This window comes from Carcharhinus amblyrhynchos, chromosome 1 (assembly GCF_965287045.1).
Source record: "Carcharhinus amblyrhynchos chromosome 1, sCarAmb.v2.hapA, whole genome shotgun sequence".
NCBI lineage: Eukaryota > Metazoa > Chordata > Chondrichthyes > Carcharhiniformes > Carcharhinidae > Carcharhinus > Carcharhinus amblyrhynchos.
Genome location: NC_137324.1, coordinates 67199727 through 67214486, shown reverse-complemented (window position 1 = coordinate 67214486; position 14760 = coordinate 67199727). Strand labels below are relative to the sequence as shown.

The window sequence follows — 14760 nt, the reverse complement described above, 5'->3', positions numbered from 1 at the left end:
TTATATTTTGTGTTTCTAAAATCAAAAATCTATCCAAATTAAGACATTTCCTCTAAATTCTGTCTGCAACCGTCACTTACACTTGCAGAAAAGAAACAAGAATAATATGACAAAGGGCTAGCATGTTGCTGGGAACTATCATGGTGCAAATTACCAGAGCTGGAAGCAATGGGTTGAAAACCAGCTGAAATTGTAACTTTCTGGTCATCACAATTATTTTAGGACAAATGACACATATATAAAGGCAGAGAGGTGTGGCTCGAATTATAATACTTCATTCTTTGCAGAGTTCAAGAATAGAAACGGTCAATTGATTAATTTTATGCCTAGTTGCTAGAAGTCTCTGGTTTCTACTGTAGCACTGAAATGACATTGTGAAAATTAGTGGACTGCAATACCTTTACTGTATTGATCAACTGTCACTGCCAAAATCTCTGTACTTATGGATGATACTGGAATAGTGTAGGCTAGATGGGCTTTAGATTGGCTTCACAGGTCGGCGCAACATCGAGGGCCGAAGGGCCTGTACTGAGCTGTAATGTTCTATATTCTGTGTTTAATTGTTGAAAGGGTCCGAGTCAATAGTTTAGGAACATGAGATTATTTTCTAAGAGTTTGAAGACCACCTGCTTGAAATTCAGAGACATGACAAAGAAAATAAATTATTTTTAGTGAGAGAAGTTATGTGGCTGTTCCACTTTTAACAGATCCATTTCAAGCGACACCACTTCTAGTTCCAAGATGGATTTTTGTTGTGAGCACACTTTTGGTGGAGAAACTGACTCATTACAAGTTGCACAGGCATGTTGTTTATAAATTTTTCGCAAGTGAATGAGCTTCTTATTTTCATGATTGTTTCCCATTTTTGAAAGCTTAATTTATTATTATTATTCCAAAAAAAATTGGAGAGGACACTTCATACTTTTATTAATTAGAGGTTTGCTGGTTATAAGGCCTGTTCAACTGGTAAGTTGCCTCTGACAGAAGGAAGAATCATCACATTCTAGTGGTCGGTCACTGCCTGCCCAAACTTGTCAGCCTCCTGCCAATATGGTGCTAAACCATAAATATTTGCCTTCCTCCATGGGTGCATAAGGGATTCTTTCCTGACAAGCAGCCAGTGGATACTCAAGAAACAAAAGGTGAAGATTCTCCAGCTTGAAAGCTGGAACCTCTTGGCATGCCTGGGAAATTACAGTCAACAGACCGCGCAAGTAAGATGACATTGGCCATGGGCTAAACAAGCTCAATATCAACGTTGCTACTCTCCAAAAGACTAGATTGATCCAGTGTCGGTCAATGTATGAGGTCAATTATGCTTTCTACAGGCATAGCAAAAGTGTATTTGACCACCATGAACATGGGGTGATCTTTGCTGTTAACAACAAATCGCCGCAGAGATGCCTGCTGCAACCTCTGAATGCCTCCTTCAGGAAGCATGAAGGAGAACATGCCCCTGTCTACATCAATGGGACGAAGTAGAAAGGGTCGAGAGCTTCAAGTTTTTAGGTGTCCAGATCACCAACAACCTGTCCTGCGCCCCTGCCCCCCCCCCCCCCCCCAATGCCAACACTATAGTTAAGGTCCATTAACGCCCACCAATGTCTCTACTTTCTCAGAAGACTTAGAAAATTTGGCATGTCAGCTATGACTCTCCAGCTTTTACAGATGCACTATAGAAAGCATTCTTTCTGGTTGTATCACAGCTTGGTATGGCTCCTGCTCTACCCAAGATTGCAAGGAACTACAAAAGGTTGTGAATGTAGCCCAATCCATCATGCAAACCTATCTCCCATCTCTGTCTACACTTCCCGCTGCCTTGGCAAAGCACCTGGGCATTCTCTCTTCGACCTTTTGTTGGGAAAAAGATGCAAAAATTTGAGGTCACGTACCAACTGATTCAAGAACAACTTCTTCCCTGCTGCTGTCAGACTTTTGAGTGGACCTATCTTGCATTAAGTTGATTTTTCTTTACACTCTAGCTATGACTGTAACACTACATTCTGCACAGTCTTGTTTCCTTCTCTATGGTATGTTTTATCTGGATAGCACGCAAGAAACAATATTTTTCATTACGTTAATACATTTGACAAATCAAATCAAATTCCACTATACACCAATACAGTATGCCACTGTTGAGAATGATGATCACTTCTATGATACTTCAGTTGACATTCTGGAGAAAAGTTATTTCTCTTTGGGGGATTGTAATGCAGGAGTTAGAGCTGACGGTTTCATGGTGTTGGCAAGATGAACCAACTAAAACAGTGACTACAAAAACTTTGTGCACAACTCCCCTAACCTAAAAAAAAGAGAGAGAGAGAGGGGCTCTGTCTGAGAGCTGGTAAGACTGCTTTTGTATTTGTGTGTGCTGTAAGTGCTTTGGCTCACAGGGCCAAAGAGATAAGGTAAGTTGTAAGTTTTTTTTTCCCTTTTTCCTTTGGGTTGCTATAAGGGGTAAATATGAGTGTGAGACCTGTATATTGTTGCCAATGCAACATGTGGGAGGTCTTGGAGGCTCCTGGCCTGCCAGACATCCAAACCTGTGCTCGGTGTGTGGAGTTGCAGGCCCTACGAAACCAGGTTAAGGAGCTGCAAATGCAGCTCGAGGACCTTCGGCTAGTTAGGGAGAGTGAGGAGGTTATAGAAAGGAGCTACCAGCAGGTAGTCACACCAGGGCAACGGGATGAGGGCACTTGGGTTACCATTAGGAAGGGGAAAACACGGGTGATGGGGAGCACTCCAGTGGATGTCCCCCTTCAAAATAAGTACTCCGGCCTGAGTACTACTGGGGGGGACAGCTCATCTGAGGGAGGAAGCGATGGCCAGCTCTCCGGAGCTGAGCCAGTGAGCCAAAAAATCAAAAAGGGAAGCAGAAAGGTAGTATTAATAGGGGACTCCACAGTGAGGGGCGCGGACAGGCGTTTTTGTGGACGTAGAAGGGAGTCGCGGATGGTGGTTTGTCTCCCTGGGGCTGGGATCCGGGATGTCTCTGGGCGGGTCCCAGACATCCTGAAAGGGGAGGGTGAGGAACCGGAGGTAGTAGTACATATAGGTACTACTGATGTAGGTAAGAAGAGGGAGGCACTCGTGAAAAAGGACTATAGGGAACTGGGTAGGCAGCTGAGGAAGAGAAAAGCAAAGGTAGTAATCTCAGGATTGCTGCCTGTGCCAAGGGAGAATGAGGGAAGAAATGAAATGAGGTGGAGGGTGAATGCGTGGCTGAGGGACTGGTGTAGAGGGCAGGGATTTCGGTTCCTAGATCACTGGGACCTCTTTAGGGGTAGGTGGGACCTCTATAGTAGGGACGGGTGGCACTTAAATACCAGGGGGACTAGTATCTTGGCGGGAAGACTGGCTAAGGCTACCGGGGGGACTTTAAACTAGAAAGGATGGGGGGAGGGAACTGTGTTGGGGAAACTGGGACGGAGGAGGTTCGCTCCCAGGTAGGGGAGGACCGCAGGCAGTATGGGAGGGAGGTTAGACAGGTGGTGGAGATGGGAAATGCCCAGACTGAGGGGCTGAAGTGTATATATTTTAATGCAAGGAGTATAGTGAATAAGGTAGATGAGCTTAGGGCGTGGATAGCTGTTTGGGATTGTGATGTGGTGGCCATTACGGAGACTTGGATGTCTCAGGGACAGGACTGGGTACTTCAGGTGCCAGGCTTCAGGTGCTTCAGGAAGGACAGGGAGGGTGGCAGAAGGGGTGGTGGCGTGGCACTGTTGATCAGGGATAGTGTCATGGCTACAGAGAAAGAGGATGTCGTGGAGGGATTGTCTACAGAATCTCTGTGGGTGGAAGTTAGGAACAGCAAAGGGTCAAAAACTTTGCTGGGTGTAATCTATAGGCCGCCCAATAGTGACAGGGAAGTTGAAGTGCAAATAGGGAAACAGATTCTGGAGAGATGTTTTAATAACAGAGTTGTCGTGATGGGAGACTTCAATTTCCCAAACATCGACTGGAATATCCCTAGGGTAAGGGGTATAGATGGGGAGGAGTTTGTTAGGTGTGTTCAGGAAGGTTTCCTGACACAGTATGTGGACAAGCCTACGAGGGGAGAGGCTGTACTTGACCTGGTACTGACGAATGAACCAGGGCAGGTGATGGATCTTTCGGTAGGAGAGCATCTTGGATATGGTGACCATAATTCTATCTCCTTCACAATTGCGTTGGAACGAGATAGGATCAGGCAGGCTAGGAAGGTGTTTGTCTGGGGTAAGGGGAGGTACGAAGAAGTCAGGAAGTTACTTGGACAAATAAACTGGAAGGAGGCGTTCTTAGGGAAAAGTACCGAAGGAAGGTGGCAGATATTCAAGGAATGTGTGTCTGGAGCTCTGAATGACAACGTTCCGATGAGACGAGGGGGTTTTGGTGGGTCGAGGGAACCGTGGTGCACAAAGGATGTGTTGAACCTAGTCAGGAAGAAAAGGAAGGTGTACAAGAGGTTCAGGGAATTAGGAGATGTTAAAGATCTTGAGGAGTATAAGGACTGTAGGAGGGAACTTAAAAGGGAAATTAGGAGAGCCAGAAGGGGTCATGAGAAGACCTTGGCGGGTAAGATTAAGGAGAATCCCAAGGCCTTCTATAAATATGTGAAAGGTAAAAGGATAAGAAGAGAAGGGATAGGACCTATAAAAGGTGAGGGGGGAAAGGTTTGTGTGGAACCAGAAGAAATGGCAGAGGTGCTTAACGAGTACTTCGCCTCAGTATTCACGGTGGAAGCCGATCTGGGAGATTTTGTTATGGATTTGCAGCAGATGGAAAGGATTGAGTACGTGAATATTAAGGAGGAGGATGTGTTGGAACTTTTGAATTCTATCAAGGTAGATAAGTCGCCGGGACCAGATGGGATGTACCCCAGGATACTGTGGGAGGCGAGGGAAGAGATTGCAGAGCCCCTGGCGATGATCTTTGCGTCGTCAATGGAGACGGGAGAGGTTCCAGAGGATTGGAGGATTGCGGATGTAGTTCCTATTTTCAAGAAAGGGAACAGAGATAGCCCGGGAAATTACCGACCGGTGAGTCTGACCTCAGTGGTTGGTAAGCTGATGGAGAGGCTTCTGAGGGACAAGATTTACGAACATTTGGAGAGGTTTGACATGATCAGGAATAGTCAGCATGGATTTGTCAAGGGTAGGTCGTGCCTTACAAGCCTAGTTGAGTTCTTCGATAATGTGACTGAACACATTGACGAAGGAAGTGCCGTGGACGTAGTGTACATGGACTTCAGCAAGGCGTTTGATAAGGTCCCCCATGCAAGACTTCTTGAGAAGGTGAGAGGGCATGGGATCCAAGGGCCTTTGGCCTTGTGGATCCAGAACTGGCTTGCCTGCAGAAGGCAGAGAGTGGTTGTGGATGGGGCTTTTTCTGAATGGAGGTCAGTCACCAGCGGAGTGCCTCAAGGATCTGTTCTGGGACCCTTGTTGTTTGTCATTTTCATAAATGACCTGGATGAGGAAGTGGAGGGATGGGTAAGTAAGTTCGCTGATGACACGAAGGTCGGTGGTGTTGTGGATGATCTGGAAGGATGGCAAAAGTTGCAGCAGGACATAGATAGGATGCAGGACTGGGCGGAGAAGTGGCAGATGGACTTCAACGCGGATAAATGTGTAGTCGTCCATTTTGGCAGAACCAACGGGATGAACGAGTACACTATCAAGGGCAGAAGTCTGAGTAGTGTTGAGGAGCAGAAGGATCTTGGGGTCCGGGTCCACAGGACTCTTAAATCGGCCTCGCAGGTGGAGGAGGTGGTCAAGAAGGCGTATGGTGTACTGGCCTTCATTAATCGAGGGATTGAGTTTAGGAGTCGGGAGGTAATGCTGGAACTTTATAAGACCCTTGTCAGGCCTCATTTGGAGTATTGTGCGCAGTTCTGGTCGCCTCACTATAGGAAAGATGTAGAAGCTATTGAAAGGGTGCAGAGGAGATTTACAAGGATGTTGCCTGGACTGGGAGGCATGCCTTATGAAGTTAGGTTGAGGGAGCTGGGACTCTTTTCCCTGGAGAGACGAAGGTTGAGAGGCGACCTGATAGAAGTTTACAAAATGTTGAGAGGAATAGATAGGGTGGACTCTCAGAGGCTATTTCCCCGGGTTGAAATGGTCGCTACGAGAGGACACAGATTTAAGGTGCGGGGAGGGAGGTTCAGAAGTGATGTTAGGGGTAAGTTTTTCACTCAGAGGGTGGTGAGTGAATGGAATCGGCTGCCGTCAGTGGTGGTGGAGGCGAACTCGCTGGGGTCTTTTAAAAGACTTCTGGATGAGTATATGGGGTTTAATGAGATTGAGGGTTATAGATAGGTCTGTAGGTTGGTAGGTGATGTGATCGGCGCAACTTGTGGGCCGAAGGGCCTGTTTGTGCTGTAGTGTTCTATGTTCTATGTTCTATGGATTTTGTGTTACCAACACCACCTTCCAGGGAAGATATTGGTACAAGGTATTATGGCGCCATCCCAAGATCAGGCCATTGACACCACTCAACTTGATACTCGTCAAAGATGTGATCTGTCCAACATTTTAACACGCCTTGACCTAACACTTCAGATTGCGATACTGATCACTTGCTTGTCAGTAGCAGGCTGAAAGTGCAATCACGAAAAATAATCATGTCCAAGTACAAGAGCATTGCATGTTTCAATCTTTCATGTATAAGGGGTGATGACAAATGTCATAAGCTCTTAGGCAATTCCTTCCACCTAATGGCTCACCAGGCATTGCTGATGATGCGTGTAACTTTCTGGTCAATCATCTACGAAATTTCAGTATCCACACTTGTCAACGGGTGAAACTGGAACATTGGTTGGTTTGAGACACACCTTGCAGAATTGATTCATTATCAAAGCGAAGAACACAGCTCACCTGGTTTACAAATTGTCTCCTAACCCTAAAGGACATGATAATCTCATACAGACCAAGGCAGATGTGTAGAAGACAGCAAGATACTGTGCCAGTAAATATTGGATCAATTTATTTGTGGAGATACAAGCTGCTAGTGACAGTGCTAACCTTTGCATTATGTATGATGTTATCAAGAAAGCAGTTGACCCCACCATCACTAAACTTGCCGTTGTGAAATGTGATGGATATGTGTTTACAAACAAATGGCCCACTGTTTGGAGCACTGCTCCAAGCCAAATGCACATGCCTCTGCCAGCGCTTTATAATTTTCTGCAGCTATGTGAATGAGCTTGATGCAGAACCCTCATTACTTGAGCTTGGAAAGGCCCTTACCTCCCTTGCAGCAAGGAAAGCTTCTGGAAAGGATTGAATGCCAAGCTGAGCTACTCATAGAAAGCCCCACCTGCTGTCACAACCACCATCACCTCTGCTGAAGAGCAGGCTCTGTCCCACAGGATATGTATGATGTGAACTTATTCAAGTTATACAAGAACGAAGGCAATTGAGGGGATAGCAACAACTAGTGAGGCATCTCACTCCTCAGCATCACTGGGAAGCCTTTTGCCAGAGGCTGTATCTGCTAGCTAACATAACATACCCCGAGGCACAGCATGATTTCAGACCAGGCAGGTTCATGGTAGGCATGATCTCCTGCCTATTAATGTAGATTTATATGCAAGCGTCTTCAGTTGCTCAAAACCTCACATGCATTTCATCTATGTTTTTGCCAAGTGCCAGTGATTCCTTGTCTTACAAAGTATCAATCTCATTGTTAATATCCCAGGGGAGTGATCTATTCCAGTTGGCCGTGCTGTGGAATACTGAGAGTCCCTGCTTCTCATGTTGGTGCCCAATCTTTCCATCTCTAAGCCTATTTCTCTTTGGAACTATATTCCAAAAGCTCTTTTCTGTCTAACTTCAACTATGCCTGAACCATTTCATTTTTTTCCCTGTCAATGTCTGAAACCGGAACTTAACACATTACAACATCCCAAGTGTTTAACAGAAACATAATCAAACAAACGTTTGACAACAAACCACGTAAGGAGTCATTAGGAAAATGATGAACATTGTTGGCATTTAAAAGGATTCTGACTGTTGATTCTTATCAGTTTTATTGCGGGGGGGGGGGAGAAGTGTGGAGCATTGGTGGTGTGAGCAGGAGTTAAGTGCTTGAGGTTTGCTGCATTTGGAAGGAGAGAGGTCATCTTCGTTTTCCTGAGTTCAACTATGCGTGGCCCATTTCCTGGAAGGACGTTGTGCAGGGATTGGGATGAGTGTGGAAAAAGTGCAGCTGTAGATCTGCTACTGGCTGCTAGCCTGGGAGATTGCTGGCTGCTCAAGAACAGTTTCCTGAGACCCAAAGGTCTTTCTTTCAAACTTTTTTTGAAAAACTCTTGAGTTTTGTGAAAATAACTTCTAATATATATTTCTTTTATTTTCATGTTCAGGGTGTTAAATCTAGAGTTAAACAAAGACCGTAATATACAGAGAATCCATGGAAGTGGAGTCAATACTCTTGACATTGATCCTGTTGAGGGAAAGTAGTAAGTATACTTATCTATGCACGTGTGTGTGTGTGTGTGTGTGTGTGTGTGTGTGTGTGTGTGTGTGGGGGGGGGGGGGCGCGCAGGGCAGGCACTCTGTGTAGAAATATAGGAACTAGAAGCAGGGGTAGGCCATTTAGCCCTTTTGAGCCTACTCCAGCATTCATTTTGATCGTGGCTGATCATCAAATTTTAATGTCCTGATTTCCCCCCCTCCCCCCTTGGTCCCCCTCATATCCCTAGATTTCCCCCCCCCCCCCCCCCCCCATAAATCCATCCCTTGATTTTCCCCCCCCCCCGCAATGTATCCATCCCTTGATTTTTCACCCCCCCCATATATCCATCCCTTGATTTTTCACCCCCCCATATATCCATCCCTTGATTTTTCACCCCCCCATATATCCATCCCTTGATTTCCCCCCCATATATCCATCCCTTGATTTTTTTTTCCCCCCCTCCATATGTCCATCCCTTGATTTTTTTTTTCCCCCCCCATACATCCATCCCTTGATCCCCCCCCCTCCCTCCCCCCTCCATATATCCATCCCTTGATCCCATTAGCCCCAAGAGCTATATCTAATTTCTTCTTGAAATCAGACAAAGTTTTGGTCTCAACTACATTCTGTGATAGTGAATTCAACACATTCACCAGCCTCTGGGTGATGGAATTCTTTCCCACCTCAGTTCTAAAATGTTTATCCCTTATCTTCAAACTATGACCCCTAGTTCTGGACTCCCTCAGTATAGGGAACATTCTTTCTGAGTCTGTCCTGTCGAAGCCTGTTAGAATTTTATAAGTTTCCACGAGATCTCCTGTTGCACTTATAAACTCCAGTGAATATAATCTTAACTGACTTAACATATGACAGACCTACCATCCCAGGAATAAGCCTGGTAAAGTTTATTTATTAGCATCACAAGTCAGCACAATGCTGCATTGAAGTTGCTGTGAAAATCCCCGAGTCACCACACTCTGTGCCTGAGCAAGTGCCAATGAGAGAGAATTTAGCACAGCCAATGCACCTAACCAGCACATCTTTCAGACTGGGAGGAAACCGGAGGAAACCCACACAGACATGGGGAGAATGTGAAGACGCTGCAGAGACAGTGAGCCAAATGCATGCAGGGTTAAAAATGATGGAGCTTTGTTTACAGGGTGGTGTTTATTACATGACTGCTCCTTCACTCTGGCAGTTTCACACACTTATGATGTCACTTCTGGTGAATACATGAATATGTTAAGACACAGTCCTTAGTGCAGCTACCAAGAATCAATATTAATACATAAGTACCAACTCACAAACACAACAGTGGCTCCATTGAGAACACTCCTGCTCCAAAGGGGTACCTTGCCCCCAGTGCCAGCAGCGCTAACTTTCTGCTGCTTCCTTTGATTTGCCAGTCTTCTCCTGAACCAATCCTTCAATTGCCTGGGTTTTCCTGAATTCTTTGCTCTTAAGCCCTTTTCTGCTGCTCTCTCTTCTGAACTGGGACCTCTCCTTATCCCCTGCCTGCAACCCATTTCTCACTCTGATTATGATGCTCCGCTTCTGATCACATCAGACTTTTCAGTTGATTTCATTTTGCACGGTTTACCAGACCCATGTCCCCAGCTTAAAGGATTTCAAATGCTGTACTTGCTCCATGCACGTGCAAAACTCTCAACTTGTCAGGCCTTCCACCTCTGCTCCACAAGAAGTTAAGCTGGACCTCATTAGAGATGATTGGCTGAAGAATCAGAGGTGACATGAAGAGAAATATTTTTAGAAAGCATGTGGTTTGGATCTGGAGTGCAATGTGGAGGAGGAAGATTGAATTGTGGTTACAAAAGGGAATTGGATAATTATCTAAAGAGAAAGAAATTGCTGGTTTTATAATCAGGCCAAGGGGGGGAGAATGGCTTCCCTCTTCTCTTTCTCCTCCTTTGATCACAACATGTTTTCTTTTAGGATATACTTGGCAAGTCGATGAGTATTTAACTGTTTATGCACTGTGATCATAAATTAACCAATCAGACAGATTTTCTTGAATTTAACAAAGAAAGCAGTTGGCTTTATAAAACTTTAAATTAATCAAATTTGAGTAAAAAAAATACAATATGTACTAACTTTCACACATACACACGCTAAAGTTCACACAAAAGTGTGAGGTCACGTACCAACCGACTCAAACTGCTTCTTCCCTGCTTCCATCAGATCTCTGAATGGACCTATCTTATATTAAGTTGATCTTTCTCTACACCCTAGCTGTGACTGTAACACTACGTTCTGCACGTCTCCTTTCCTTCCCTGTGTACGATATGCTTTGTCTGTGTAGCACACAAACAATTTTCACTGTCTACTAGTACATGTGACAATAATAAATTAAAAACAAATCAAGGCAAAGGATGCATTTGTCATCTTAGAATCTAGATACAGTCTGTAGTTGGGTGACTTTACTGGTTACAGGCTGAATTCAGTGGCTTTGCGACTTTCCTTCTAAGTGAAAGATTTAAAAGCTGTTCTCCTGGAGAGAGTGAATTGAAGAAGTTTCTGTCTGCAGCGGGGACACCCCTGAATGGCCACGTTCAGCAAATGGTTTCAAACTTACAAGCTGGACTAGAGACAGGAAGAAGAGACCCCACACGGGTATTTTCTGATCAGTATCTCAGCTGCTTATCGTCTTGCTGCAGAGAAAGCAGAGGCTTAGGCACACACAGTGTGGGCCTGTCACACGACTGTCACCCAGTGATTCAAACTGCTTGTGACAAGTGTATTTCCACTTGTAACTTAATCAGTTCATGTCTGGGAATCCTGCCTCTGTGTCCCATTGTTTTAAATGATTGGTTTTAGTATATTCCCATTGCAGTATGATGAGTTAATGTTTGCTAACCACCTATTGTTTACCCCAGAGTCTCACTGCCTTGCTATTGGAAACAGGATTTGCGGCTCAATCCTGTTTTCCTGAGGCCACTGGGGTTTGTGCAAAGCAGTGTCTTCATCTCTGTGGGTTGCAATGTGGCGAGTACAGTGATGCAAATTGGATAACCATCTTTGCTGTGAGCTGAATTCACACTTTTAGATTGTGTTTTTAAAAAAGCTTCTATTTTAAAAGTTCAGTTTGATTTTCCAGCTTGTGGATTCAAAATCATTATTTGGCATGAAGTATGCTGCCGTGACCTTAAGCTAGGGGGAAACATCAGGAATGTAGCACTAGCGGAGTTGCTCTTGCAAATACCAGGCATACACATGAGGGGCTGAAAAGCCACATTCTGTGCTATAACCATTGTATGATAATTATACTAAAGTGTTATTGAATCTTTGCATTAACTTTTGTCCAAATGTAAGACCATGTACATTGCAATTGATTGTCCTCATTGAGTCTTATTTATGCTTCAATTAGCATGCTGTCCGGTGGAGCAGATAGAGTCATTGCAATATATGATTTGGAGAATGCCACTAAAAGACAGCAGTATACCTGCAAGGCAATCAGTACAGTGGGCAAGTAAGAACAATCTAATTCATTATTTTAATAATATTGTATTACTGTGTTTATCCTTTCAAACCATAACTGCTGACTTTAAAAACAATATATACATATATTTTTTAAGGTCCCATGGCCACGTTCACAAATATAGCGTGGAGACGGTTCAGTGGTACCCTTATGACACTGGTATGTTTACATCAAGCTCATTTGATAAAACTTTAAAAATATGGGACACAAACAGGCTGCTGGTAAGTACAGATAATTTTCATAATGGAGGTATATGACTCTTACCTGTAATGGAATTGTTTTCAAAAAGCTACCTTTTGTTTGTTTGTAAATAATATAAAAGACACTGAACATATTTTTATTTTTCATTCTTTGATCCTAAAACCACTAACCCACACTATGGTAAGGTCCCATGTTTGCCAACAGGTCTTTGGTACCTCTATCACACTTTTTAGGCTGATGCAAGAATAATCAGGGAGACTTTGAAAGGTATCACTGCTGGTGCTGATCTTGTCTGTTTCCAATGTCAACACACACATGCAGCTAGCAGGGTCACTGGAACGTGATCAGGAATGGGAGTTTTGTACAATTTTTATTTAATTGTAAATCTAGAGCTTACGCATCAGAGAGTCAGTGAGGCAGGATGATTCTTGGAAAAGCAATAACAGAAGGGTGATCTTCAAGATATGAAAGGAATGGAATTTTTATCATTTTGTGTATTTTATACACAGAGGTTTACAGGCAAAACTTCTCCAACAGGTTAGTGAGCAAATATCCTGCCTGATGTGAGTACGTATCCTGCCTGACATGGTACTGAACTATAAAGCTCACTAAGAACTCAAAGCTGACTTATTTTCTGTACTAGTTTGTCGCTGGGTGGTGGTTCAGTGTGGTGCAATAATTGATCTTGGGAGAAGAATGAGCACAATTCTCATTTTACACTATTACCATGTGATTCCTGCTGAAAGTTTCTGCATACTGTGTGAAAAAGTGGAATGGGGGAAAATGGCAGAAATATACCCAGTTCAAAACAAAAAAGCAACTTTGTTTTTTCAGTTCACACCATTCATTGACAAATCGCATAGATAACATGTGTCATTCCAGGCCTCTTGTCTTGATGCCTGATAAGCCAGCTGCATGAACAATGCAAGAACAGCCAAAGATTGTTCTCAACTCTCCCTTTGTTCCCCTCAATCTTCCTTTCTGCAACTAAGATACCTCGTGTATCTTTTCATAAGGACAAACTATGATGGGGAACATATTGTGGTAATGATTCCAATTGGTTGTTTCACTGTCTTACCTCAAGTTTTTGCACTGAATTACGATTGGACAAACAATAAACTAAACCTCAAATCTAATGGTGAATTGAGTACTGTAAAGATCTCTTTTATAGAACATTATTCTGGCTTTCTTTTTCTGTCCATTCAACAGTTTTGGAAGCTGAACACATAAGCTATGTTACAAAAAAACATGAAAATTTAAATTTTTACTGAGACGTTATTGTTGACAGCAGTATAAATGATATTTCTGTACAAATGGTGCTTGGTAATGATATTTAAGATCATGAAGTTAAATTGTAACATTCTTTTAAGTTTTCATTAACACTGACCACAATCTTGCATTCTATATAATGCAAATTTGCTCAATTTGTGCATAGACTTGAGCAATATTTTTACTGGTTGGGTTAAGAACTTACACAAATAATTTAACAAACAATTAATTTGGGGGTGGCACAGTGGTTAGCACTGCTGCCTCACAGCGCCAGGGACTCAGGTTCAATTCCCAGCTTGGTCTCTGTCTGTGCAGAGTCTGTGTGTTATCCCCGTGTTTGCATGGGTTTCCTCCAGGTGCTCCAGTTTCCTCCCACATTCCAACAGCTGTGCTGGTTAGGTGCATTGGCCATACTAAATTCTCCCACAGTGTACCTGAACAGGGTTGGAGTGTGGCAACTAGGGGCTTTTCACAAAAACATCATTGCAGTGTTAATGTAAGCTAACTTGTGACTAATAAGTTAACTTTAATTTACTTTGCAGCCTGCTGAAGTGTTTAGCTTCGAAGAAATAGTCTATTGTCATCATATGTCACCAGTTGCAACCAAGCACTGCCTGATAGCTGGTGAGTATAATAAAATGTTGGGTGCTGCAGGTACTCTGTGTGCAAAGTCAAACCTTTGTCTAAAAATGTTCCAGTAATGACTTACCCCCAGGGGGAGAGGTGGAGGGGGCGGGGGGAGGGGTGTGCTATTTCTCAGTCCGCTTCACTGCTTTTGGGCCAGGAGACTCGAGCAGAGGTGGTTTTTCAGGCTTCCTCCTGGGCACCATTCTGAGAGTCTCCGGCAACTGATTTTCCAGCGCCGACAGCTCCGCTTCAAAAAGCACAATGATAATTTGACTGTATCTTTAAATCTCATTAACGGGCTTGGGATGAAGTATCTGTGTTTCACTCCAGCGCCAGTGGGGTTTACAATAGCTCCCCACTTGCAGGGAGCTAGTGGCCTAACCCTGCCGGATTGAAGGGGGCTGCCAGCCTGGTCCCCTGCACTGCTCAAAGGGCAAAGTTGCAATATCTGGGAGCACATTGTTACAGCCCAACAGGCATCGGGCAGTACCAACTGGGTGAGGCATAAAGGCAGTGGGGCCTCTGGGGCGAGATGGGTGGGTAGGGGGACCTGCTGTCACTCTGCATAGGGATCATGAGCAGAGGGAGGGAGGCCAGCAATCAGAACTTTGCATTAGGAGATTGGGGCTGCTGAGGAGCATTGGTCCAGGGATGGCAGGGGTCACAGTTGGCCCGGACGTGTTTGCGGGGTCAGCAATCAGCTGGTGGGGATGGGGGGTGGGGCT

The 14760-nt window shown here is 44.2% G+C and overlaps 1 protein-coding gene across 2 annotated transcripts in view; it reads left to right on the top strand.

The window, feature by feature from the left end:
• Positions 1–14760, top strand: part of ercc8 (excision repair cross-complementation group 8) — a 55004-nt gene that overhangs the window by 13410 nt on the left and 26834 nt on the right. Inside the window, exons 2-5 of one of the 2 annotated variants that reach the window (XM_080186357.1) lie at positions 8351–8446; positions 11828–11929; positions 12036–12159; positions 13951–14032. In XM_080186357.1, the coding sequence (XP_080042483.1) occupies positions 8351–8446; positions 11828–11929; positions 12036–12159; positions 13951–14032 (404 nt within the window). The remainder of the gene's footprint in view (positions 1–8350; positions 8447–11827; positions 11930–12035; positions 12160–13950; positions 14033–14760) is intronic. The other variant, XM_080186363.1, reaches the window with a different exon arrangement.